At 63.8% G+C, this 24,610-nt stretch overlaps 3 protein-coding genes across 3 annotated transcripts; 2 read left to right on the top strand and 1 right to left on the bottom strand.

Annotated features, from left to right (window-relative positions):
* Nucleotides 1-544: 544 nt before the first annotated feature.
* On the bottom strand, nt 545-13,116 carry BESB_063040 (uncharacterized protein; the record flags this gene model as incomplete). Its single annotated transcript, XM_029364718.1, has 4 exons — nt 545-4,600; nt 5,066-11,452; nt 11,610-11,930; nt 12,175-13,116. 4 exons carry the CDS (start codon nt 13,114-13,116, stop codon nt 545-547), a joined length of 11,706 nt encoding a protein of 3,901 aa, XP_029219426.1.
* A 972-nt stretch (nt 13,117-14,088) lies between these two features.
* On the top strand, nt 14,089-15,066 carry BESB_063030 (uncharacterized protein; the record flags this gene model as incomplete). The annotated part of the gene is made up of 2 exons (XM_029364717.1): nt 14,089-14,726; nt 14,883-15,066. The coding sequence occupies 2 exons, from the start codon at nt 14,089-14,091 to the stop codon at nt 15,064-15,066; spliced, it is 822 nt and encodes a 273-aa protein (XP_029219425.1).
* A 2,775-nt stretch (nt 15,067-17,841) lies between these two features.
* BESB_063020 (uncharacterized protein) lies at nt 17,842-23,790 on the top strand (the record flags this gene model as incomplete). The annotated part of the gene is made up of 8 exons (XM_029364716.1): nt 17,842-18,616; nt 19,300-19,799; nt 20,035-20,173; nt 20,441-20,615; nt 21,086-21,163; nt 21,669-22,379; nt 22,827-23,241; nt 23,764-23,790. The coding sequence occupies 8 exons, from the start codon at nt 17,842-17,844 to the stop codon at nt 23,788-23,790; spliced, it is 2,820 nt and encodes a 939-aa protein (XP_029219424.1).
* Between the last annotated feature and the right edge of the window lie 820 nt (nt 23,791-24,610).

Here is a 24,610-nt window from a genome sequence, read left to right as displayed (position 1 = left end):
GAGAGAGAGGCATGACCGCATTTGGCGATACCCACGCGAGCGGTCGCCACAGCCTGCGCATTTCGTGGTTCTAGTAAAGAAAGATTTGAAATTAAGCTAAAAGAAAGCTAAGCACGCAGAGGCACTATTCCAAAACTACTGAAGCTAAAACATGCAGAGGTGTTCTTCGTCTTCGGGTGTGTCGGCCTGGATGGCGGCTGTCCTCGCCTGCGAGTGAGAGTCTCATAATTCAAATTCCTTGAGAAGTGCGATGTCAAGCTGCCAAGAGTTTCCCAGGTGCGCGGCAGCAGAGAAAAAAAACTGCGAAAAGTGCTATAGAAGATAAAGCCACATATAGTAGCTAGTACTGCACCAAGAGATAATACGAAATGGAAAAAAACATAAAGCCGGCGTTATTGAAAACTCGCACAATATCACCTATCTCTCCCTCCACCGCTCGCGCCCGCAACGACTTTTAAACAGTCTCTCCGCCCTCTCCGTCTGCATTGGCGGCTGCTTCATTCCGCCTCTTAGCAACGCGTGGCGCGCTCTGCTTTCCGCGCCCTCACAGTCTTCGCTCCCGCGTGCCGCCCCGAGTCGCGACTGCAGCCGCGCCGGTGTCGAGGCTCCACTCTGCTTCGCTGCTGCTCATCAGGTCGCCCAAGGCCAGCCGTCGCTCGGCAAAGCCCTGTCCACTCTCTACCTCCCTCCCGAGTCCGCCAGTCGGCGCCTCGCGCGAGTCTTCACTCAGCCGGTCTTCGCTCGCTGCTTCCGCGCTGCGCCACTCCGAGCCGCTCTGCGCGCGCCGGTGGCCTCGCTCCCAGGCAAGTCGCCCCTCGTCCGCCTGGGGCGCGGCTGCCTCGGCTGCTTCAGCGGCGGCGGCGGCCGCCAGCGCGTGCGCAGAGCGACGGGGAGCGTCTGCGCCGCCTCGCTCTGACGGCGTGAGACGCCGCCTGTCCGGCGGCAGCGCGAGAAGCGAGACGGGCGCGGAGGCGAACGAAGGCGCAGACGAAGAGGCCAGAGGCGACGGCGAGGCGGCCGAGGCGAAGGAGGACGCGACGCCTGAAGACGCGAACGCGGAAGACGCCTCGTCGGCATGCGAGGAGGAGGCAGCGCTGCTCTCGCTGCTGTTTCCCTCGAAGCCGACCAGTGCAGGGAAATAAGGCGTCTCTTCTTCTTCCGTCTGGCTCTCGCCCACGCGGAACAAGCTCGGGGCCACCGGCAGCCGCAGCGACGCCGAAGAAGCCAAAGACGATGCAGAAGAAAGAGGAGGCGGATGAGGGAGAGCAGACGGAAGCGAGAGAAAAACAGGGGAGGGAGTCGAGCAAGAAGAGGAGGACGCCGCAGCCGCAGCAGGGGGCGACGAAGGCGACGGCGACTGCATGGTCGTAGCCCGGGGCGAAGGCGAAGCTGAGAGGCGCCTGGAGAGGCTCCTGCGCCGTGGCGAGTCCGCGGTCGACGACAGAGTCGCGCCCGGTGAGGTGTACGTACGCCCTGCAGAGGCTGCGGAGTCGGAGGAACTCCAAGACGAGACGCAGCTTTCTGCTTCAGCCGTGTCGCTCTCTCGCCCTCGTGGGCAGCTTCCATCCCTTCGTGCGCCGCGGGGCTCGTCGGCGGACAAGAACAACGACGGCGGATTCAGCGCACAGGGAGGGTTCGCCGCGCCGCGGTGGGTACTCCTTTCCTCGCGCTCTTCTTCGCGTCTGGCGGTGAGTTCGCCCGTGCTTTCGCGTTTGTCGCAGGGATGGACGCCTTTCCCCGCCCCTCCGCGCCACGCTCTGTCGTCGTTTCGTGCGCGGCGACTTGCGCGCAGGCTGTCTGCGTATTCTCCGCGGGTACCTGCGGCGCCTTCCTCCGCTCTTCGCTTCGCGACTTGCTCCTTCATCGCGTAGAGAATCTCCCTCAACCGCCACTTTCTTCGCATCCAGACGCACGTCGACGCCGCGACGCAGAGCACCAGTCCGTGGATGCCGCCAATGATCTCCTTCAGCCGCAGCAGCTCCTTCGGCGAGAAGCTGAAGGCCGCGGGGGGCGAGCCCGCGAAAGGCCGCGAACAGGAGTAGTGAGAGGAGCCCGTACATGCGGAGAGCGCAGACGAGGATGTGAGCGGCTCAGACGCAGAAAACTCCAGAGACAGCCGACGAGACGCCGCCGAAACGACGCTTTTAGCAGGTGAACTCGTCCCTCCTTCCCACGCGCCGGCTGCCAACTTCAGCGGCGGAGGCGACCAGCGGCGGGACTCGCTGTCGCCGTCGAGTTGAAGCGCGCGGAGCGAGCTGAGAAACGTCGCTTGCAGTGCGATAGGAGAAGGCAGCGGCGAGAGTAGTTTGCCGTGGCGCTCTTCCGTCGCCGCATTTCCCCCGTTGTCTGCGCGAAAACTCGCATTCGGCGCCGCGCCGGCGCCAGGCGTCTGTGTGCCCAGAACTGCGCTCGCGCTCCTTCTCCGCCTCGCCGGCGGCTCCTGCAACTCGCCTGTTTGACCTGCGACCGCTGCAGCGGCTGGAGCCCGCAGCGCTCTCCGCCCCGCGGAGAGACTCGGCAGGCTGCTGCCTCGCCTTCGGCCGTCGCGCTCGGTCTTCGAGCTCCCGAGCATGCGGCTGGCTCGCGGCGCACGCGTTGCGGGCGCGTTAAAAAATGCTGCGTACTGCCTGAGGGCCTCGAGGACAAAGACCAAAACTATGTCGCTGTGCCGCTCCAGACTCGCTCGCCAGCTCGAATCCTGCGCCGCGTCCGCCTCCGCCCCCGACCCCCCCGGCGCGCTCAGCTGCGCGAGGTCGCGCCGCGTGCGGGTGAGTTCTTTCCGCTGCTCGCCGAGGAGCCTCGCTTGCTGCTGCCCGTGGAGTTCGTACTGCTTCAGAAGCTGCTTCTGCTCGCTGATTTGCGTCGCAAAGTACTGCAGCCTCTCCTCAGTCTCCTCGAGCTGGCGGGCGCACGCCTCGGCCTGCTGCCGTGCCTCGCTGGCGCTCTCGCGCGCCTTCTTCTCCGCCTCCTCACGCGCGCGCGCGACGCGCTCGCTCTCTTCAAACAGACACTGCCACGAGATGCGAAGCGTCTCCAGCTCCCTCTGCAGCTCCACACACTGCCCACACGCCGCCTCCGCAGGTTGGCGCTCTCCCGTGAGAAGGCCCCCGGCGCCCGCGCGGCGAGGCGCAGAGGTCGCGGAGGCAGGCAGGTGGGCGCTCGCGCTGCGGAGCTGTTTGCGCGAGGCCGGCGAAGAACAAGGAGAAGAAGCGAACTCCAACCCTGGCAGCGCCGAGTGCGAGCGCTGACCTGCAGGACTGCCTCTGCCTCGAGAGCGCTGCAGTGCGCCGCCAAACTGCGCGTCCTCCGTGCCCTCCGTGCCGTCGGTCGACGCGCCGGGCTCCCCGGCGTCCTCCGCAGACACAGCCGCGTCTGCGCCCACTCTACGGCAGGCCTTGAGTTCTGCTCGCAAAGTGCGGAGCTCTGCCTCGGCCTCTTCGAGTGCGCACGCGGTGCGACAAAGCAAGTCTGAGAGCAGTTTCGCTCGGCGTCTCTCCGCGCGCCCGCCCGCCGCGCCCTCAGAGCTCTCGCGAGCCTGGCTTTGGGCGTCGCTGCTCTGCGTCGCGTCGCGCGCGTCTGCCTGCGGCAGCGGCCTCGCGGGTTCCTTCTCTGCGGCCTCGCGCCGCTGCAGCGCGCGCAAGGCGTGTGCCAGATGCGTGATGAGGCTGTGGTGCTTCTCGACGAGTGCGACGGCCTTTCGAATCCGTAGGAGGTTCAGGCGTCGCTTTTCTTTTTCGCGGCGGTCGGCGCGGGATCGCATTTCGATGGCCTCCAGGGCGAGGAGCTCGCCTTCCTCCCGCTGCATCTGCAGCTCGCTTCGCAGGTCGCGTTCGAGATCCTGGGAGATCGTCCGCTCTCTCCGCATCTCACGCAGCGCGTCCTCCAGCCGCGCGACTTTTTCTTTCTCGCGCTGCACCTTGGCGGCCCCCGCCTCGCGCTCTTGTTCCCTCAGCCTCTCGGCCTGCAGCGTCTGCTCGCCTTGAAGCCGCTGCAGCGCCTCCACGGTGTCTTGCAGGCGGGCTTGTCGCTCGGCGAACTCCGCTGCCTGCGCCTCGAGTCGCTGCCGGAAATCGACTTCCAGCTGCGTCCGCGCCTCTTCGAGGGCCTGCGCACTTCGCTCGCGCTCTTCACGGAGGCTGTGCGTCTCGCGCTGCTGCCATTGATGCAAGCCCTCGATCTTCTCCATCTGCTTGGCGCAGGTTGCCTCGAGCTCCCGCTGCTTCTTCTCCGCCGCCTCGCCGCGCTGGCGCCAACTCGCCTTCTCCAGGCGCTCCTTTGCTAGCGCCTCGCGCAGGTCGTCGGCCTCCTTGCGCCTCCGCGCATGCTCTCTGTGGCGCTCTTCCTCGCGCGCCTCCAGGCGCCGCGTGCGCTCCACGGCGAGCTCGTCCTCGATCTCCCTCTCGCGCGTCGCCTGCGCCTCCACGGCCAGACGCAGCTTTTCCTCCGCGTGCTTCAGCGCCACAGACGCTGCGGAGGAGGCAGAGAGAAAGGCGCCCTTCTCGCGCTCGAGCTGCTCCAAGAGCCGCGTGCAGCGCCGCTCCGAGGCCTGCTGCAGCGCGTAAAGCTCCGCCTGCAGGTCGCAGCAGCGATCGCGGCATTCCTGAAGGAAGCAGGAGACGAGAAAAGCGAAAGAGAATCCCGACTGCCTCAGCGAAGGGCACTCGAAGACATGCCCGCAGCGAAGAAAAGAAGGAACGAGCGAGCAAAGAATTCACAAACAGAGATGCCCGCGAGCCAGTCGTGCGTTCGAATCTCTCTCGCCTCCTTTTTTGCCGGTCTCGCCACTGGCGAGTTTCATCTTCCCTGCATGCGCATGCGACTTCGTCGGCTCCTCTCCAACACTGCTCATTCCGCGCGTCGACATCGCCCTCTCCTCTGGAAATGCGTTGCTTCTCTGTGTCTCCCTGCTTCCAATCTTCGATCTCTCGCGCGCGCCGGCAGCTGCGTTTTCATCTGCGTTCGCGCGCCTGCGATCCCTCTGGCCTGATGCCGGAAGGGAGGCGATTCTTCTTCAGACCGGTTTCAGAGTTGTTGTCTCGCGTTGCTTTCGCTCTGCGTCGCTTACCTGGCGCTCTGCGCAGACTGCGGTCATCTCGGCCTCAAGGGCCGCTAGGCGAGCTTCGCGTTTGGCAAGCAATTCCTTGAGCAGTCGCAGGTCTTCTTCGAGCTGTTTTCTTCTCTCCTCTCCGCTCTCGTCGCTGCTGCAGTTCCCGCGTGGCGCCGCAGACTTCTCCTCATCATCGGCGCCGGTCTCCGCGCCCGGCTGCCGCGCTTCTCGTTGGCATCTCGCGCACCAAAGGCCGCGGTCTCTCGCTCCCGCGCCCTCATCGTCGGACTCTTTGCTCGCCGGCGGAGGAGCATTGCGCATCCCGGTGGTGTGGCTCGCTTCCTCAAATAGAGGCCTACGAGTCGGCGAGGCTTTCCGCCGGCCTTCCCCTTCGTCGTCTTGCTGCTCGCCACCTCCTCTGTGTGCGTCTCGATCTTCGAGGCCGCTGGGCTCTCCTCTCTCCGCCTCATCCGCCTGAACCGCGCGGGTCAGCGACCGCCCGCGGAGTCTGGCGACCCGCTCGAGGAGGCCTTGGACCTCTTGGTGGCGTCGCTCCAGCGCCGCTTCTCTCTCGGCCTCGGCGTCCCGCTCGCGCTGGAGCTTCGCCAGCTCGCTCTCGCGCGCACGCAACCTCGACTCCGCGTCTCGCCGCCTTTTCTCTTCGCGCGCGATCTCCTCGCGCGTCTCCTCCTCGAGCAGCAGCAGCGCGACTTCGCGGCACTTCAGCTCCTGCTGCAAGTCCGCCACGCGCGTCGCCAGCCGCTGCGTCTCTTCCTCAGCGTCTGGCGCGTCCGGCGCGGCGGGTGCCGCCGCCGGCGAAGTCCCGCGGTCGACGCGCAGAGGCCCCGCGGCCCTTGGCACGCCTGCAGGCTGGGGCGGCGCGAGCGACTGCGCAGCGACGAAGACGCATGGCAGTGCGTCGCCCGCCTCGCTGGCAGCCACGAGGATGAGGGAAGCACGCTCGCTGAGCGCCAGGCCTTCGCTCTCGCGAGAGCCCCTCAGACGCGGACTCTCCGCCGCTCGCCGCGCGCCGAGAGCGGCCGAAGAGCCCGACCGCGTCGGCGACCGCATCGCCCCCCCAGGGCGGCGACCTGACGGCGCGCCGCGCGTCGCCTCCGCCGCGTCGGCTGCCTGCAGAGCGAGGGTGCCTTCGCCGCACGCGGCGCACAGAATCGAGCGGCGCGTCTGCGGGCAGGCTGCAGACGGAGACTCCGCCGACCCCCCCGAGAGCAGCTGGACCCTGACGCGCACGCCACCTCGTGGGAGAGTTGAGACGCAGCGCGGCTGCGGCTCAGCATCGGCGAAACCCTTCTCCTCCTCACTCGCGGCGGCCGTCGTGCGGCGAGGGGCGACGCGCTCGCCAGCGCGCCTCCATCCCGCGGCAGGCGCGTCGTGCGTCGCGAACGCGTACCGCAACTCCGCATCTTCGTGCCTCCTCAGCCGCGCAAGCAGCTCCTCTTCGTCCTCGCAGTCACGCCACCAGCGCACCCGGTCTCCACGTTCTCCGCCGCGTCTCGCCGGCGTCGCGCTTCGTCGCCCCTCTGCGCCTCGCGAGGTCGGGCGGAGGCCTGCCGAAGCGGCTCGCGACGCGGTCGCTCTCCGCGCGCTCTGGCGCGCGCCGCGCCGCGCGCCGTCCGCCGCCCTCGGCGAAGCTGACGAGAGGGAAGCCCGCGACGACGAGGCTGAGACCAGCGAGGCGGGCGAGGAGTTGCGCGAGGCAGCGGCGCGCGGCGTCTTGCGCGGCCTCGCAAACCCCCGCGCGGGCGCGGCGGGTCCGCGGAGCCCGTCCACCTCCTTGAGCAAATCGACCAGCAGCTCCACGCTCTCGCGCCGGCGGCGCCCGCGCGGCAGCTGCGGCGACCCCACGGAGGTCGACGCAGAGGAGGAGGCGGAGGACGACGACGAGGCGCAGCGCGCCTCCCGCCGTCGCTCTCTGCGCGGCAACGACGGCGAACGCGACAAGCCCCTACAGCCCCTCCTCCTCCGGCGCCCGCAGTCCGCGCGCGGGGGGTCGCGGTTTCGAGTCCCGCGAGAGGCGCCTGTGGACTGCGAGTGTGACGCGCTCTTCCTCCTTGACGTTCTTCGTCCACCTCGCTCGGATGCGCAGCCGCTCGCGGCGCTCCAACTCCTCTCTCGCGGTCGCCGCTGGCGCTCATGGTCAGCCGCAGGCGCGCGCCCTCCGCCTCGCACCCTCTCCGCCCTCTGGGCGGCGCGTGAAGGAGCTTCGAGTCTCCAGTTCACTGCGCGGCTTCGCCAGGCATCTCCGCTGCCGCACTTCGCCTCGGCGGGACCACGCGCGGGCTCGTGGTTTCGCCCCGGGTGTCTCTGTTTGTCGGAGGCCAGCGAGCTGCTCGTGGAGCACCCCCGTCTCCTTCCCGCGCCGCGGCTCCTGGAGCGTTCGAGACGGTCTCGGCGGCGCGCCGGGGCCAGTCGACCTTGCCGACGGGCCTCTTCGCCGTCCGGGCGGGCGCCGCAGCCGCCGTGGCTGTCCTTCGAGAGCGGCGCGAGGTACAGCGCGAGGGCGCTTGACTTCTCGTCGGCTCTGAAATCCGACCAAGCATCTGAGCCCTCCCCGCTGTCGCCTTCGCTGTCGAAAACACGTCGGTCGTCGCCGTCGTCGTCTCTCTCGCCCCAGTCGGAGTCGCCAGGCTCGGTCGTGGCTTCCGCCTCTTCTTCCTCGGCTTCTGCAGGCCGCGCTGCACCTCCGCGCCAGGCCTCGTCCTCTGCGAGTCGCCCTCCACGCCCCTGCCGCGTGCGCTTCCGTTTGCCGTCTCCGCTCGGTCTGGCGGCCTCCCGCGGCCTCTCGCCGTCTCCCAGGGGCCGTGCCCTCTCTGCGTCGAGCCCTGCCCTCTCTGCGTCGAGCCCTGCCCTCTCTGCGTCGAGCCCTGCCCTCTCTGCGTCGAGCCCTGCCCTCTCTGCGTCGAGCCCTGCCCTCTCTGCGTCGAGCCCTGCCCACCTGCTGCACTGAAGTTTTACGTGTCTCACCGACGCCCGCGCGAGCGCCGGCGCAGCGCCTGCGAGCGAGAGGGGATCTGTCTGTGTTTCCGCTTCACGCAGCGTCCCGGCGTGGATGAGTCTTACGGAGAAAGCTCTCCCCGCCTCCCCAGCCTCCTCCCCCTCCTTCAGCGCTGCGTCTTCCTCGCTAAGGACGCCTGAGGCCTGGGCGGCGCAGACGCGAGTGTCGAGAGGGGGAGGCCGCGCGGCCTCCACAGAGCGAGGCCCAAGACACTCCGCTGAAAAAAACTCAAATAGCCAGCGGCCTTCAGTCTGCGCCGCGGAGCAGACGGCAGCCGCGGGCTCGCGCGTCGCGTGCGCCTCTCCGCCCCCCGCCGCCACGTCTCCTTCGCCGGCCTCTGGAGGCCCTCCAGGCTCCGTCTGCGTCGCGCCGTCGGCTTGGCGGGGGCCGCCCCGGGCGCGCGCGGCCTGCTGGAGACTCTGCGAGAGGAAGGCGTCTTTCAGGACTTTTTTCGTTTGGCAGAAAGCGTCCACGGGCACAGGGGCGGGCGGCAGCACGAGCGACGCGTCCAGCGCGGCGGAGAGCGACGCCGCCGTGGCGAGGCCCGCGGAGGCGCGGCTCAATTCGGCGAGCAGCGCGCGAACGTCGTTCTCCTTCTCGCGCCGCTCTTCCTCCGCCAGATGGAGCTTGACGCGCATGCAATCCAGCTCCGCGCGTAAAAGCGGGAGGAGACGCGACTCAACCGGCTCCATGCGCGGGGGAGGACGCGACCGCGAAATCGCGCGCGCCGCTCGTTCTCGGTCTCCTCTCTCCGCTCTGATCAGCTCCGCGGCGCGCGCCGTCGAATCGCCCTCAGCCTCGCAAGCCCCCGCCGCTGCAGCCTCGAGTCCTTCTTCTCTTCCTTCCGCTTCGCGTCTCATCCCCGCGGCTTTCCCCTCCCCCTGGGTCTCCGCCGGGTCGCCCTCCGCGGGGCGTGGGCTCTCCGCACTGTCTTGTGTCTCCTCGCGGTCGCGCCTGTCGAGCAGCGCGCGCAGCTCGCCCAGCGCCCACAAGAGCACGCCGCCGCGGGGGGAAGAAGAGCTCAGCGCAGCCGCGGCCGCCTCTCCTCCGTCTCCGCTGCGAAGCAACTCACCCTGGCCTTCTCCGAGGCGAGCCGCGTCTGCCTCCAGCAGGCGCACCTGCGAGTTCGCCGGGAGGCTCGACGCGGCGTGTGCGAGTTCCCGCGAGCGCAGAATTTCGCGCTCGAGGTGCGTGAGCAGGTCGGCGGCGCGTTGGTGCAAGCCGCTGCCTGAAGACAGCGTCATCAGCGGGCCTTTCTCGCTGAGCGACATGGAAAAGGCGCCCTCGCCGCGCGCGTCGTCTTCAGACCCCCACAGAAAACCGCTCGCGCACCTCGCCTCTGCGCGACCCGACGTCCACGAACTCGACAGGCTCGAAGCATCCAGCAACTCGCGCGCCCGCCGCCTCTGCACATCCAGCCGAGAGGAAGAAGCAGTGAAAGAAAAAGCAGCGGCAGACGAGGGAGAGGGAGGGGGGGGGGGCGTGTTGGAGCCCGCTCCGCGGGCGCCCCGGGGCGGCAGCGCGGCAGGCGGCTGCAAGGCGGAGGACATCGCGAGGCAGCTGGGCGAGGAGGACCCCGACGAGAGCGCGAGCGAGGAGAAGGAGGAAAAGAGGGTCGTCGCCGAAGGCCGGCTGTCGCGTGCGTCGCTCGTGTCTCTCCCTGCATTCTCGTCACTCGCGCCCTTCTCAAAGAACGCTTCACTCCTCTCAAGGACTGCTTTGATGTGCCTCATCGCGTCCTTCACGTAACCCGCATGCGTAAGGTCGTTACCGGGCTCGACGTCTCTCGCGCGCTCCGGTGCCTCGCCTTCGGCGGCCTCGCCCTGCGGGTCGCGCCCTTCTGCGAGGAAAGGGAGAAGGCCGTTCACGCGGTCTGCGAGCTCGCGATTGAGGCAGGACATCGCTGCGTATTGAGCCTGCAGGTGACGGTGTTTGGCCTCCAGGCCCTCGATGACGCCCGCGAGTTCGACTTCGCGTCGTTCCATTTCTTCCTTCAGAGACGCAAGTTGCTGCTCCTGCGCCCGCAGTGTCTCCTCGACCGCTTCCCGATCCTCTATCGCCTCTTCGTGTGCGTTTCGTTCGCTCCTCGGCGTCGCCCCTTCCTCCTGTTGGCGTGTGGCGCATGCCACGGTACCCTCGCCCTCTCTCGTTTCCCCTCTCTCGCTTTCGCCTTGCGACTCCGCTGCGTCCTGCTCTCTCGCGTCTCTCTCTCGCACCGCTTCCTGCAGCGCGCGGATCTCATCTTCCCTCTCTCTCAGCCTCAGCTCGCACGCGTGTCTCTCGCGCTCTCCTTCGCGCTGCTGCGCGACCGCTTGCCTGCGTTCATCCTCCTTCGCACTCAGCTCCGCATGCAGGGCACTCACTTTCTGTTGTTCTTCGCGGACGCGCCGCTCCAGAAGCTCTTTTTCGCCAAGACCCTCGCGGCGCCAGGCTTCCGCGGTGTCGAGCTCCGCCTCGCGCGTCCTCAGGCTCGCCTCCAGGCGCTGCTGCTCGCGGGCTGCCCAGCTCGCGCTCTCGGCCTGCAGCCTCTCGAGCTCCTGCGCGCGCGTCTGCATCGCGACGAGCGCGGCGTCCTTCTCCCTCATCTCCGCCGCCGCCAGTTCTCTCTCGCGCTCAAAGGCCAGCCGCGTCTCGGCGAGGCACTCCTTCAGCCGCTGCGTCTCTGCGCGAAATGTCTCGCTCAGGTGTGTGCGGTATGTCTCCCAGTGTCGTCTCTCCTCTTCGCGCTCGGCCGCCCAGACGCGCTCGCGAGCCTCAACATCCTCGAGCGTCCGCGCCTTCGCGTCCTCGCACGCCAGCAGCTGCCGCTCGCTCGCCTCCAGCGCGCCGCGGACTCTGTTTGTCTCTTCGCGTTCATCCGCGAGCGCGGCGGCAGTCGCCTGTAGCTCGGATTCGAGGCTGCGGCGCAGGCCCGCCCACTCCTCGCGCTCGAGATGCAGAAGGAAGTCGTGCGCAGGCGGCAGCAGGCCGTCCTCCGCCTCGCGGAGCTCCTCGCCTGGAGCGCGCAGAGCGCCTCGCTCAGTGCTGCCTGCGAAGGCGCCGCCGCGCACAGAGAGCGCCGAGAGACACCCCACACTTGCGAGCGACCGCCGCGCCTCGTCGAGCTCCGTCTGGAGCTCGCGCACCGCGTCCTGCGCCTTCGCCAGCAGACTGTTTTTCTCTTCTTCGCGCTTCAAGCGGAGCTCAGTGGTCTCGCGCTCGCGCTCGAGAGAGGCGATCTGCGTGGCGCAGGCCTCCAGCGCCTCCGCCAGCGTCGCCTCCCGCGCGGCGGACGCCGAGGCGCGACCCGACAGCTCCTTCTGCAGCGCCGAAAAGGTCTCGCGAAGCGCAGCGAGCTCAGCCTCCAACTGAGCGACTCGGCGCCCGCGCGCCGCCGCAATCGTCTCAACCTGCGAACCCGCAATACCAGCAAACGGCGCGCTAAACGAGGATGCAAGTCATGAGAGCCAAAGGCTGGGAACGGGGCGGAGATAAAGAAGCAGAGAAAGAAGAAAAACCCGACGCCGCCCCCTTCCCCGCCCGCAAGCCTAAACGAAGAGTCCCTACCTCCTGCATCTTCTGGTAGGCGACTTCGAGCTCGTCTTGCAGCGCCGCCGTCGTCGCCCGCGTGTTGACTTTGTAGGCCTGAAGCACCTCGGCAAGCTCAGAGGCCTCTGCGATTTTTGCACGCAAGAGCTGGTCTCTCTGCTTGTCCTCCAGCTTCCGCAGCAGCAGAAACGAGGAAGAAGACGAAGAAGGAAGGTCGCTGCCATCGCGGTCGCCGTCGCTTTGTCCTGCGGCTCCAGGTGCGCCGGACTCCCTCTGCTCGCACAGCAGGGTCACGCTCCGCTCCAGCTCTCTCTGCAGATCTGCGCTGCGTGCGCGTTCCTGAAACACCACGACAGTTAGGATATTCCTCTCTTGGTCATGAGTGCAATCACCCTTCATAGTTGAGACCCTACAACGCAACAGCTGCAGCAGGGCGACGCCCCCCCCCCTCCCCCCCCCGCCCCCCAGCTCTCAGTCGCTCTGCGCGCTTGAGGGACTTTGCGCAAGTCGCGACTTTGAACCGAGACGCCGCCGTGCCCTCTCACGAGCTGTCAGTCCTTCAGATCCACTACACGCGTCTCACCTGCTCCAGGTCTGCTTCCTTGGCTTGCAAGCTGACTCTCAGCCTCGCGAGTTGGAGGCGGAGGAGCGTCTTCTCGCTATCGGCAGTCCCCTCTGCGGGCTCGCGCCGCTCTCGGCCGCGGCCGTCAGGGTCAGGCTCCGCGCTCCCAATCAAGTCAGATTGGTGCAGGCTGCTGCCTGCGACAACTGCGAAGCTTCGGTCCTCGGAGGCCTTCAGCGCGCTCGGCTCCTGCGCCGCCTCTAGGCTCACCTCCTCGAACGCGAAGCGCACACTCCGCTCGCCGCGGTCGGCTCCACGCGGCGACTCTGGCGCCGCGTGGAGCGCCGCGCCTCCAGAGGCAGGCGGCGGCCGAGTGGAGACGCGGCTCGGCGGCGTCGCGGAGGGCACTGAGGCAAACAGAGACGCCGCAGACGCCGGCAGCGGGCGCATAGGGGCGGAGGAAGACGCCAGCAGCGTCGCGAGCGACACCGAGCAGGGCGAAGAGGAGAAGGAGAAGACAAGCGCAGACGGCGCCACAGCAGCCGCGGCAGATGAAGAGGAAGAGGAAGGCGCGTCGCAGGTGTCTGCTTGAGGCGTCACGGGCGACCGCGGCGTCAGCGGAGATGAGCTGCTGTGCCCGCAGTCGATGAGCGGATGCCGGTTGATTTCCTTCTGGATGGCGGAGAGAAGAGAGAGAGCCGAGCCCGAACCGGTCTGCGCCGCTCGCGCCTCCGCGTCCTCTCCCTCCTCGCCACTTTCTGAATAAGACGTAGAGAAGGGCGACGGCGGCGAAAAGTGCGAAGACGCGCGGCGCCGCGACCCTCGGCGCGCGGGCGGCGCAAGCGCGGACGTCTCTGCAGGGTCAACCGCAAAGGAGGACGCGAAGAGAGAAGACGAGAGATCCGCCGACGACCCCCACGGCGGCGCCTTGGGCGGCGGCGGTGAGGCTTCCGGCGGTCCCATTGCGGAGTCGAAGAGAGACGCGAGAGAGGCGAAAAAGAGAGAGAAACAGTCTGCTCCACGTGAACAGGACACCACCAGCGAAGAAGAGGAGCAGGCGAACGCAGGCCAGGAAGAAACGGAGAAAGTGCGCGGACTGAGGGCGGACGCCCAGAAACCGGCTCCGTAGACCGCAGGGGACAACAGCGATTTGTACAAATTATGGACGACAATTAAATCGGGGAGGAGCGAGCAGGAGACTGGATCAAAGTGAAGCGTGAAGCGCAGCTCGAGCCTTTACACGGTCAGTCCGCTGCGGCGTCTGCTCGCACCTTCTCACTCCCACTTCTCGCTTCTAGCAGCCGAGCCTGCCGCGATCTCGATAGGCAGTCAGAGAGACGCTCATCGCCGACGCGGCCGTCCTCCAGCTCTCGAGGTTCGCCTCGCTTCGAATCGTAGCTAGAGGCCTGCTACGCAAGCGCCGAGACACAGTCGACTCACATCGTGCGACGGAGTGGAGAGATAAAGGCGGGAGAAGGCGAGAAACAGACAGCAAGCCAAGGCGCCAGGAGACATGTTAAGGCGACAAAGAGCGGTAACATTGCTTTTGTGAGATAGACGAAGGTGAGGAATAGCCCTGGGAGAGCGGGCGACGAAGGCCGCTTCAGGGACAACCTGGCCAGTCGAGTGTATGGACAGAGTTCGTCTTCGCGACAGAAGAAAGAGACTAGAAATGACGATGAAGAAGTTGCATTTCGTGCGGCTGCGCGGTGAAAGAAGCCGACGGTTGACCTGCGTTGGGGGAAGGAGAGATTCAAACAAAGCGCTCACAAAAATTCGCATGTGAATGCGGAAAGGCAGAGTCCCTGCTAGACCTTAGGACAGTGCCCACAGAGACCTGCAGCGCAGAAAACGAGGGAAGGGCGAGACGGAGAGAGACAGGATTGGAGATAAGCGCGGGAAGAAGAAGGAAGGCAAGAAAAAAACTTGGGAAGGATGCACAAGACAAGGCCGAGAGCTGCGCGCGGGCGCATTCACGCCGCGGAGCGTGACTGCGCGACCATCGACGAGGATGCTAGGCGTGAGGCGAAACTGGCGACACTCCGCAAATCGAAACGAAGGAAGGCTATGGACGAAAGTGAAGAATACGAGCTGGAAACATCGGAAAAGAAGACGCATTTGCAAGGAAGAATGCCAGAAAGGACGCACAGAAAAAGAAAAGTCGGAGGGCGGAAGGGGGGTGGGAGAAGGAAAAGCGAGCGCGAAAAACGGGACGTGGGTGTTCCGCGCCCTGGTGCAACTCTCAGATTGAAAAAAACTCCACATCGAGAAGAAATGCGTCAGACAAAGCTGCAAACAAAGCAAGTTCTCGCGTTTGGAGCGCGAAAACGGAATCGACACTCAACGCAGGAGGCAGACGACCCGCGGCGGCAGCGCGTGTGCAGCCTCGCAACGCGCTCGTCCTGTCTTCTCTCGTCTTGCAGCTCCTTTCTCTTCTTCATCGCATCTCCGCTGCGCCTCGTCAAGCTCGCCCTGTGCGCACTTTTTTCTCTCTTTGTAGCTCGAATTCTGTTTGGTCTGGAGAGCCCAGTTGGAGGGGGGTGTGCGTTTTGCACCGCCGCGGATCTCGCCCTGTAAGTCGCTGGGAAGGAAGGACTGTATCCGCTGCTCTCCTGTACGTAGCGCTCTGTTTCGCCCCTCGATTTGGAGGCATTCCGCTCTATGTGTGGAGTCCAGATAGAACTGAGTCGGTCTGAGGCAGCCTGCTGAGATTTTGCGTCTTTCCGCAGAAAGGTGGAGCGGCAAGAAGCGGGCAGCAACCGCGGACAGCAAAGGGTTCATGTCCAGCAGCGAGAGAGGTTGCGAGCAGAGGGAGAGAGAGCCAAAAGAGCGAAAGAAGCGGAAGAGAAGGCGCCTTTGCGAGACTCACAGCAGGAAACTGAAGAGGCCAGCAGGCGACCGCGTGTCACCTAGAGCTGAAACTGCCAACTGAGGGCGATACGAGACGAGATGAATCGCTGCTTTCTCTTTTCTCTGCCGGAGAGTGCCTCAGAGGCTCATGCATGCGCGTGTTTGCCGTTTTTAGAAGTTAGTTGGAAACCCCGCAACACTTCCTTTCCCGTCGAGCGGCAGCCGGACTGCGATTCGTTTCTCCGCGGAGTCATGGTGTGAGCATATATGACCCTGAAATATAACCGATAGTCTCAACTTAAATGCACAGATGGACATAATTAATCCTTTTACGATTTGTACCTGCTTGACTCTACAGTTTAAGTCAAGGAAACTTTGTTTACAGGAACCACCTCACACGTCCAGGTACCTCGCCGCGTTGGACCTCCCTGCAGAAACCAGTGTTTTACACTGTAGAGAGTTCATTCCATTCGAAAAAAACATCAAAGCCATTTTCGACGGCAGCGCGCAGACAGCTTTCACAGGCCGCGAGAAGAGGCACGTTGAGGCCGCCGCTTTGAGTATCGATCAAGCTAGTTTAAGTTCTGCGCGATTCCAGGGCGGCGCATCCTGTGGAGATGCGCAGCGCCATGGAGAATGCAGGGGCGACTCTAACAGACGCCTGTTTGCCTTACGTCTATTGCAATCTTTTCTCAATCCTGCACTTTGACGGAAGCTGCACTCTAGAGGCACGCTTTGCTCGCGCCCGCGCTGCGTTACCGCCTGCGCAGGTTCTTCATCGTCGGTTTATGAGGAGGGAACCGTTTTTCACGCGAACACCGCGCTTCCCTGATAGCTGTAGAGGAACTCGGATTGTTGTTGAGATCGCCATATCCACAGTTCGCTTCTCCCGCCTCGCATGGAGAGCGAAACGCCCCCCTCCGCTGCTGACACACTGAACATGATGGCAGAGAAAAGCACAGGAGAGCTTAAAATCGGGGGTACGAACACCTCCGAGGTCTAAACCGATAGGCTAAGTCGTGTCAAAAGCGGTCTAACGTGGCATGCCCAACCAACGAAGTTGTCGGTATTCGCCAAGCAAGCGTCAGCGCTCGGCAACCGTGAGCGCTTGAAACCAAACGCCTCTACAGGGAGGATTACAGCCTCTCAGCTTGCTGGCTGTGAACGATGAGTTTCTGTAGAGTTGAAGTTGGATTATACCTCGCCAATAAACGGCGACCTATGCCCATATCGGCGCCTCAAAGGAGGGGTTCGTGGAGAAGCTGCGTTGGTCGCCGAGCTCGTGTCTGTCTGCCGTCTACACCGAGAGGTGGCGAAGGAGTAGCTGCTGCCCTCTCGAGAGTAGACCTCGAACTCTGCCTGGGCGCGAGAGGCTCAAGTTCCTAGCCGGCGCAGGAAGGAAGACGTCTTATCCCCTTATCCTCCGCCCTCAGCCGCGACAGTTCCCTCCCCTCGGCGTCTGACGCGAGCTGCAGCTCTGCACTCCATTCGAGATATTCGAAGAAAGGCATCTGCTCGCAGGGATATCAGAGATCCGCGGATGAACCGTCCACTGGGCCCGTGCCGAGGCTCCGCCTCGTCGTCGCAGCGGACGAAGGCAGAGGGGGGTCCATTTCATTGCAGCGGATTTTTCTGGTGTTGCTCGTTTACGGTGTTTAGTCCAACTAGCCTCAGTGTGACGGTGTGCCTCCTGCGGCCGCGGCTGCGCAAACAGTTTGGGGATGTCAAGATTAGGCGATACCGGAAGAAGCCGCGTCGGTCTTTTCACAGCTTTTTCGTTAGTTGGCGCACTTATGCGCACAGCCCGATGCTGTCGCTGTCGCGTCGAGCGGCCGCGCGAGTCGTCGTGCCTTGTTTGAGGCTCTTCCTCGGCTATTAGGTCGTTCTTTTCTAGAGCTCTTTGTTTTTGTTTTTCAGCGTTTTTGGCATTTTTCCGTTTTTCCCTTCACATTCAGGCTTTTGGACAGCCAGTTACTCCCCGAGCTCGAAACAGGGCAAGGCAAGTGACTCGAGGGAGATCGACAGCGAGCGGTCGCCTCATCTCTGCGTCGATGCTTGTCCTGCTCTGCATCGCCTCTTCGTGATCCGCTCTTTCCTTCCGTCCCTCTCTCGCAGCGGATATCTTCCTTTTCTCGAGTTATCACCTCCCTGAAAAGCAAAGCCGCGGGTGAGCTCGGCCCGTGCAATCGATGTCCTCCTGCGGGTCGCCCAACACTGGTGACGGCGCGGCGCGCACAGCGTCTCTCTCCCTCCGGCGAGCGGTCACTGCCTCGCAAGTCTGCGGACGTCTGATTTCCCGCTCTCAATTTGATTTTCTCATCCGCTTCTCACCTTCCTGGTGGCGTGTGTCGGCGCATTTCCCTTCCGGTTCTTTTCTCCTCACACCGCCGGCGGAGAACGCGAGCCGCGCGCGAGCAGTCGAGTCTCCGCGCCTTCCGGACGAGCAAAGAATCGCCCCTCCCTTTTCCCTTCTTCTCCCATTCTGCATTTTCGCTCTCTCCTTCTCACTCTCTCAAGCCTGTCTGCTTGTCTGCCTCGAATTTTCTATTTCCCTCCACACCAAGCGGCGGAATCGCGTTCGAGGCCTGACTGACGAGCTTTCGCGCCGAGGCTCTATCGCGAACGAATTACAGCAGAGAGAACCACGCAGGCAGTTCAGCAAGAAGCTGGCTTGAGACGTGGTCTTCTTCTCTACTCTTTCCTTCTCAGCGCCTGTTTTTAACGGGCGTGTTCGCAGGCGTAGCTGCCTCTCCTCTATCGGCTCTCCCGTCCTTCGATCCTCAATCCCCGAGCGGCCTAGCTCCTCCCGCGAGGCCTCTTGACTCCCTCTGCTCCACGATGCCGCCGCTCTACTCCTCCTCTCCGCCGTTACCGCATCTCCCGGTGTCGGCTGCGGCTGGAGGGCGCGTCGCGGCGTCGTCTTCTCCCGCCTCCGCAGTCCGCGTGGCTGCGGAGCTCTCGCGGCCGCCTGGCTCGCCGCGAGAGGCTGAAGGCCGCTGCGACGTGGAGGCGGAGGACAGCATCGTGGAGGGTCGCGTCGTGGAGGGGAACCTGATCGTGCGCGGCGGAATCCGTCTGTGGGACGACGAGGCTGAAGACAACATCGACGTCCGCGAGATCGTCTCCTTACAGGGGCCGCCGCCCGTCTCGCGCGGACCGTCGCCGGCGGCGCGGAGCGCGCGGACACCCGGCGAAGACGCAGCAGAGCGCGACGAGGAGACCGCCGCGGAGGCGGGGGGCTGGAAGGATGACGACGGCGAAGCGGAGGTGCCGAACCGCCGCTTCAAAGTCCGGAACCTCGTCACCATCGAGGGGTCGATTCCCGCCCTCCACGTCGCGAGGTTCAGACGCGACCGCGAGAGCACTCAGCCGTCCCCCAAGGCCCCGTGGCAGGCCGGCTTCAGCCGGCGCAGGCGGCAGTCGCTCCGCCGGCTAGAGGACGTCCAAGCGAAGTTCGTCGCGAGCTTCCTGCAGGACGGCGAGGTTGTGGTGAACGCGAAAACTGTCCTGGACGGCCTCGAGAAAGCCCATAAAAGAGACGCCGCCCTCCGCCGCCTCGACGAGGAACTCGCCGACACAGTCCCTGGATCCCTCAGCGGGCGCGTGCTGCTGCGTAAGGCCCAACAGAAACGCCTGACCGTTCGCGCGGAGTGCTGCAGCTCTGCGAAGCGAGGCCGTTCGCTTCTAGAATGGAGCGCGTCCAACGGCCGACGCTGGGGGTCTCGTGGATGTTTGTGTAGGAGCATTTTTCTCACGTCGCGTCAAACAGAAATCCTCGCTCAGAAACAGAGAAAGCAGGCAGCTGCGTCTGTACACAGACCTGGCTCTGCTGGGGAGCGGAAACGCGCAGCAAAGGAGGCGACGGCGGCCAGGCGAGCGATCTGTCTCTCGCCTGTGAACCACGCGGGGCCTTCTGGAAAGGAAGCGAACGCCGTAACCAGACGCTCCCTTCCTCTTCACAGATGCCTCTGTTCGATTCCGCCGCCTCCCTGCATCTCGTTCCTCCGCACAGCTCGTCTCTCCGTGCACTTCTCTGTTCGCTCGTGGCGAACTGCCCGCGCAGCTCTGCCTTTGAGCCGCTCGGCACCTTCTCTTCCCTCCAGCGGCTCGCCCAGCCGGCGCGCACTGACGCCGCTGCCAGGGCTCGAGGGAAGACGCGTTCGTCTCGCGTCTCCAGCTCTTCGTTCTATACTCTGTGCGGTTCTTTGATCTCAAGGCCTCAGCGCCAGCTCCACACGAGCTCTTGTATTGTTCTCCTCGCGTCTGTGCCCTGCGTGTCCCTCTGTGTGTCTGCAGCCTACACCGACATCGTCGTCCGCGAACTGCTTCTGGTGAGCCACTGCTGCGGCGGGCAGGGCTGGCGGGTGCTGGAGGAGCTTCGGCGCCTGCTGGTCCTGCGCAGAGGCCACGTGGCGCTGCCGCCGGTTGACCGCGGCGCGAAGGACGTGCGGCTGTGTCTGGCGCAGCTGGCGTCTCTGAAGCAGGTGTTCGAGGCCCGCGCCCACGCTGTTCTCCGTGAAGAGGACACGATGAAACTCGCAGTCTCCCTCGCCGAGCTGCGTCTCAACAGACAGCGAAACGCCGGCTTTGAACACGTGCTCGACGACGCCCTCGACGGGCTCCACGCCGACGGCAACAGCGCCGACGTCGACCCGAGCCTCCTCCAGCGCCTGCGGCCAGGTCAGAGGAACGGCGACGCAAGTCGAGAGGAGTTGATCAAAGAAATCCGACAAAACCTGTCGATTGCGCTCGCGTACTGCACCAAAGGAAAAAAACAACCTGCGGTGTATCTACAGGTGAGCGCGAGCGAACGGAGTTTTCGGATCGCCTCCGGCAGACCTTTAGACCCTGTCTTCCGCTGCGTCGTGTGATCTGCGCGACTCCTTTCGTCCTTCGCGCGTCTTCTCTTTCGTGCTGGGGCCGCTCGTTGCCACCCAGAGCTGCGCCGACGGCGGCGCACGCGTCACATGGGGACCGACGCGCGCTTAGACCGTTTGCCCCGATGTGTCTGCTTTTGTGAATCCGGCTCAGATTGCAGCGATGAAGCCGTCGGTCGCGTACGCGTTCTTGGGTCCTACAGACCTGTCGCTGATCCTTCTGGAAGTGTTCCAGGGCTTGTGGTGTCGCTTCGTCGAGTTCTCACTCCGGCGGCAAGTCCGTGTCTCTACAGGTACGTCGTCTCATCTCCCGCTGTCTGCTGCGGCCCTAAAGTATTTTCCTCCTCACTTCCGATCTTCTCTTGCATGTCTCAGCGGCAGCTCGTTCCCATGTGTGGGCTCCCTATCTGGAGTCTAATTCGCGCGAGCTTGTCGCTCGTGGTCGGCTTGTCTCTCGAGCCGCGTTCGAGGTGGGTCCGTGGCTCTGCGCGCTTCGCGGTGCCCGCCATGCCCCTGCAGGTTTATCGACTCTTTGTCTGGTTCTCGTTGCCATTCTGCAGCCGCTCTCGTCCTCGACTTCAGCTCGCTGACTGAGCGCGAACTCACTGCGGGAAGCTGCTACTTCCTGCTTTCGTCTCTGCGCGACGTCCTGCGGGCCTTCTGTCCTCTGCTGATCAAAAAAATCATCTTCTACAACGCGCAGCGGGCTCGGGAGAGCTTGTGGGCGATTCTCCGGTCAGCTGCTCTAGATTTCACTCCATCAAGCTAGCAATTAGTGGACGATACGTTGTTCAACCAAGACGTTTCAACGTTATGCCAAGAAGGACACCAGATTACCCGGATGTCGCCGCCCACACATGCGATTTTGCGTGGAAGATCAGAGCAGTACCGCTCGCCCCTGGTTATATACATAGCCCCATAGACTTCCACACGCAGACATATAGATATGCATATATATATATATATATATATATATTTATACATATGCAGAGGGCTTTGTGTGCTGACAGGGGGGTGGCTCTGTGTCACGCGTCGACATGCGCGGATATGCGTGTGAAGGCGGCGAGCTACGCGAGCTAGCCTCTGCAGTACACACGCACTGAGTTCCCTGTGGAAGATGCACATGCGGAAGAAAAGCGTTCAACAACGTCGAGCGGCAGGGTACGTGAAGCTTTCTGTCTCTCGCCTCATCCTGTCCTGCGCAGACCCGCAATCGAACACAACTGCTTCTTTGCTTTCTGCGAGTCCGAGGAGGCTCTCAACGAGGAAATCGAAGGCGACAGGTGAGCAGACAGCGAGACGCAGGAGCGCCACTCCGGCACAGAGTTGCAGCAGATTCATAAACACATTTGTTGTCTACAAGGGCATTGTTGCGTCCAGCTGCATCACCTTCGTGCGCTAGTTGTGCGGATTTCTGCCTCCGCACCAACGTGGTGTGGATCCCATTCGGCCTGTCTGCGTAAGACACATCATTGCCCTAGCTGTGTGGATGGATACTTGCAGTTTCATCCGACGCGAATGGACGCATGCGACTCGCCCCGCACCGAGGGATTGGCAGAGAAGGTTCCTGGGGCCGGTGATGCAGTCCTAGGCGGCTGTCGAGCCGAAGGCGTAAAGGCTTCATTCACAAGTCTCTGTGCCTATCTCGTTTTAGATGCATTCGCGCGTGGGATGGCGACGGGAGGGCGGTGCGGAGGTCAGCGTTTGACGTCTCTGAGCCTGAATCGTCGTCTGAGTTAGGGAATAGGGTTTACGTGGGCTTTAGGGTTTGTGTGTTTCCGTTTTCAGGCCGTTCATTTTCCACACCACAGGCTTGGCGAATGAGATGGCGTTGCTGACCTGCCTGCGGCCGCTCTACACGCTGCGGGAGCCTCCGCTTCCCTCTCCTGAGCAGCTGTCGGCGCTGCGCATCTGCCACGTGGCGCCTCACGCGCGCTACCCCGGGGAGGAATGCGAGGCGGAGAAGGGTCTGGCAGACGACCCGCGTCGCGAGGCGCAGCTCGACGGTCCACACAAGCAGCTCTTTTTCCTCCTCGGGGCGGGTCGCGTGCTGCTCTCGACGGTCGCCGGCGACGACGACGCGAATCTCCGCGCGTCGCCCGAGCATCTCGCCCAGTCGCTGGCGGCGCGCGTCCGCGGCCGCCAGGAGGAGAGCGACGCGTGGGACGACCAGGCGACCAAGGCGCTGAAGCGCGAGGAGGCGCTCATTCGGCGCCTCTGCAACGCGGAAGGCTCCCGCTTCTGGTGCGGCATGAACGACATCCACGACGTGGTTTTTCAGAAAAAGCTCCAGCGCCGCGAAGCCGCAGCCGGGGTCGACGCCGCGACGGACGAGGAGGAGGAAGCAGAGCTCGACTTGATCGACCCTGACGCGCACATGGGGCCTTCGCAGGAAAGCCCGCGCGAGGCGGCTGCAGAGGCGCAGGAGCGCGAGTGGAGAATCCGTGATCCGACGCGAAAAATCGACGAAGGGGCTCGAAGACGAAGAACCGAGAGAATGTAGGCAACACAGAAGCGAGAGGGGAAAAAACGTGAACCCAGAGTCGAAAATAGCCCTGCCAAGTAGCCGCAGTCGTGCACAGTGTGCGCACGTGGAGTCTCTTTCTTCTCTCTCCCCCTCCTCTCTCTTGCTCTCTCCGGCCCCTTCGGTCTGAGCGTGTGGACGCCTTTCTTCTGCGTCTCTCGTTGGACCTCCGCGTGCCCTCGCGTCCCTGTACGCGAAAGGAATTCGAGAAAGTGGCTTGGTGTTTGCTGGGTTGGCGCGTGTTTGGCTAGAGGCGGCTTCAAGTCTCTGCACATTCTGTCCTGTTCCTGTGCACGACACTCGCGCAGACGGCCTCCGCATAGGCGCTGCGTGTCTAGGGGCGAGAGAGGCAGCCGACCGGGCCTCGCGGGCTCACGTCGCTTCTGCGCGCTCGCTTCTGCGTCTTGGTTTCTGTTCCTCAGCTTCGAAAGGGTCTTTAAGGGTCAGGAAGCGATAGAGAAGACTATCGAGGAGATCGGCGGACAGTTCGAAGAGACCTGGGAACGCAGCGTTCAAAAGGGCTTGGAGGAAACCTATCTGGAAGGCGCAGCTGGCGCTTCTCGTCTCTCGACAGCCGGCGCGCGTCCCTTGCCTCGCCCCTTCCCCATTCCACTCGACCTGGTTGACCGCCGCCCGGTGTCTGCGCACTTCGCGCCTTCGGAAGATGCGCTGCTTGACTGGGAGCTCCCCACTCTGCTGCAGCCGAACTTTGACAAGTTTTGGGTGAAGCGGGATGGAGGAAAAGGCGAGGATCCGAAGCGAGAAGCCGGGCTCGCGATCAGCGAGATGGTCGTGGATAAACGAAAGGTCGCCAGCGACTTCCTCAGCTCAGTCCAGGTACAGGGAGGAGCATCTGCGTCTTGATTGACCGCTGCCTTCACTCGCACGCGACTTGAGCAGCGTATGTCTACATATAAACATATATATACGCATGCAAGCGTGAATACGTGCATGGAGGGCAACCGGCTCGTGTAGGTAGGTTTTTCCTCGGAGGTTTCAGGCTCACACATGTTTGCAGCGATGACATCTCGAGTATCCGCGTCGGCGCGTGTCTTCGGCAGCAGCGTGGTACGCACTCGTTTTGTCAAAAGCCATGCGCACACCCGCTCGCGTATCTCACACCCATTCACTCTGCTTCTCTCTCGTGTCTCTCGCATCCGATCTTCACTACATCACGACCTGCGCCTGTGTTTCCTCCTGATTGCGTGCGTGGTCACCCGCCTCTTCGCGGAATTCTTTCTTCGCGAGACCTTGACGTAACCGCCTGTTAGCGAGCGCTCTTCGTGGAATGCTTCGACTCGACTCTTTTTCGCCAACCGCAGCTTGCATGTCCTCTCGCTCGCTTGCGTTGGCCTGCAGACGGCCGCGAACGAAGTCCGAGCCTAGGGCGAGATGGATGAGGCGTGCGCGGCCGCAGTGTGAACCGTGGAAAAAAGAGGTGAACCACCGGGCACACGCGGAAAGGAGGCATAACGGCGGTCCCGACACGGAGGATGAAGCGCCCGAAACCAGATGCGCAAGCTCCACACGAACAGAAACGCTGCTACCTGCGCGTGGTCCCTTTCGTCTAACCCTTAAACCCCGCTGCTACTCAGCAGGAGGAACCTTGTCGGATGTCGCGCCGTGAGGCGCTTGGTACCTCCGGCTGAGCAGGCGCGTTTTGTGCGCGCGTTTCGGCAAGCTGAGAGAAGCGGCGTCTTCTTCCTTCATCTGTTCCGCGTCGCATTCGAAGACGCACGTCCGCGAGGAGTAGAACAGTGTGCTTCACAAAGTTGGTGGTGCAGGCGACCGCGCGCCTCTGGAGTCAGACTCTCACTTTTTCGCTTTTTTTGAAGTGCTCATTTGAGCGTGGGGATTTGTTGGCTCGCTGTGGGGAACCGAAGCTGAGGGCTGTGCTTTTCTACTCGCGTCCTTCTGTTCCCGGTTCAGCTCAGCCCTTCCTTGGGGTATCGTCTCCCGTGGCTCTACTGTCGTCGCTCCGGAGTTCTTTTGTGTGGAAACGAGGCTCAGCGTCCTCTTCTGCCTGTGCCTCTGCACTGTCCTGCGCGCGCTTTCGCATGTGGCGCAAACTCTCGCTCGCTAAGATCGAGTCCTCGAACACACACTGACAGCATTTCCTCTCCCCGCGAGAGCGAAATGTTAAATATTTAGAAACCGAGCGTCCTCGAGCGCAGGAACGCCGACGACCCAAGGCGTCGTCTCCCTG

This window comes from Besnoitia besnoiti, chromosome V (genome assembly GCF_002563875.1).
Source record: "Besnoitia besnoiti strain Bb-Ger1 chromosome V, whole genome shotgun sequence".
In the NCBI taxonomy this organism is placed as follows: domain Eukaryota; phylum Apicomplexa; class Conoidasida; order Eucoccidiorida; family Sarcocystidae; genus Besnoitia; species Besnoitia besnoiti.
Note: the sequence above shows the minus strand (reverse complement) of the source record. Positions and strands in the feature narration are given on the sequence as shown.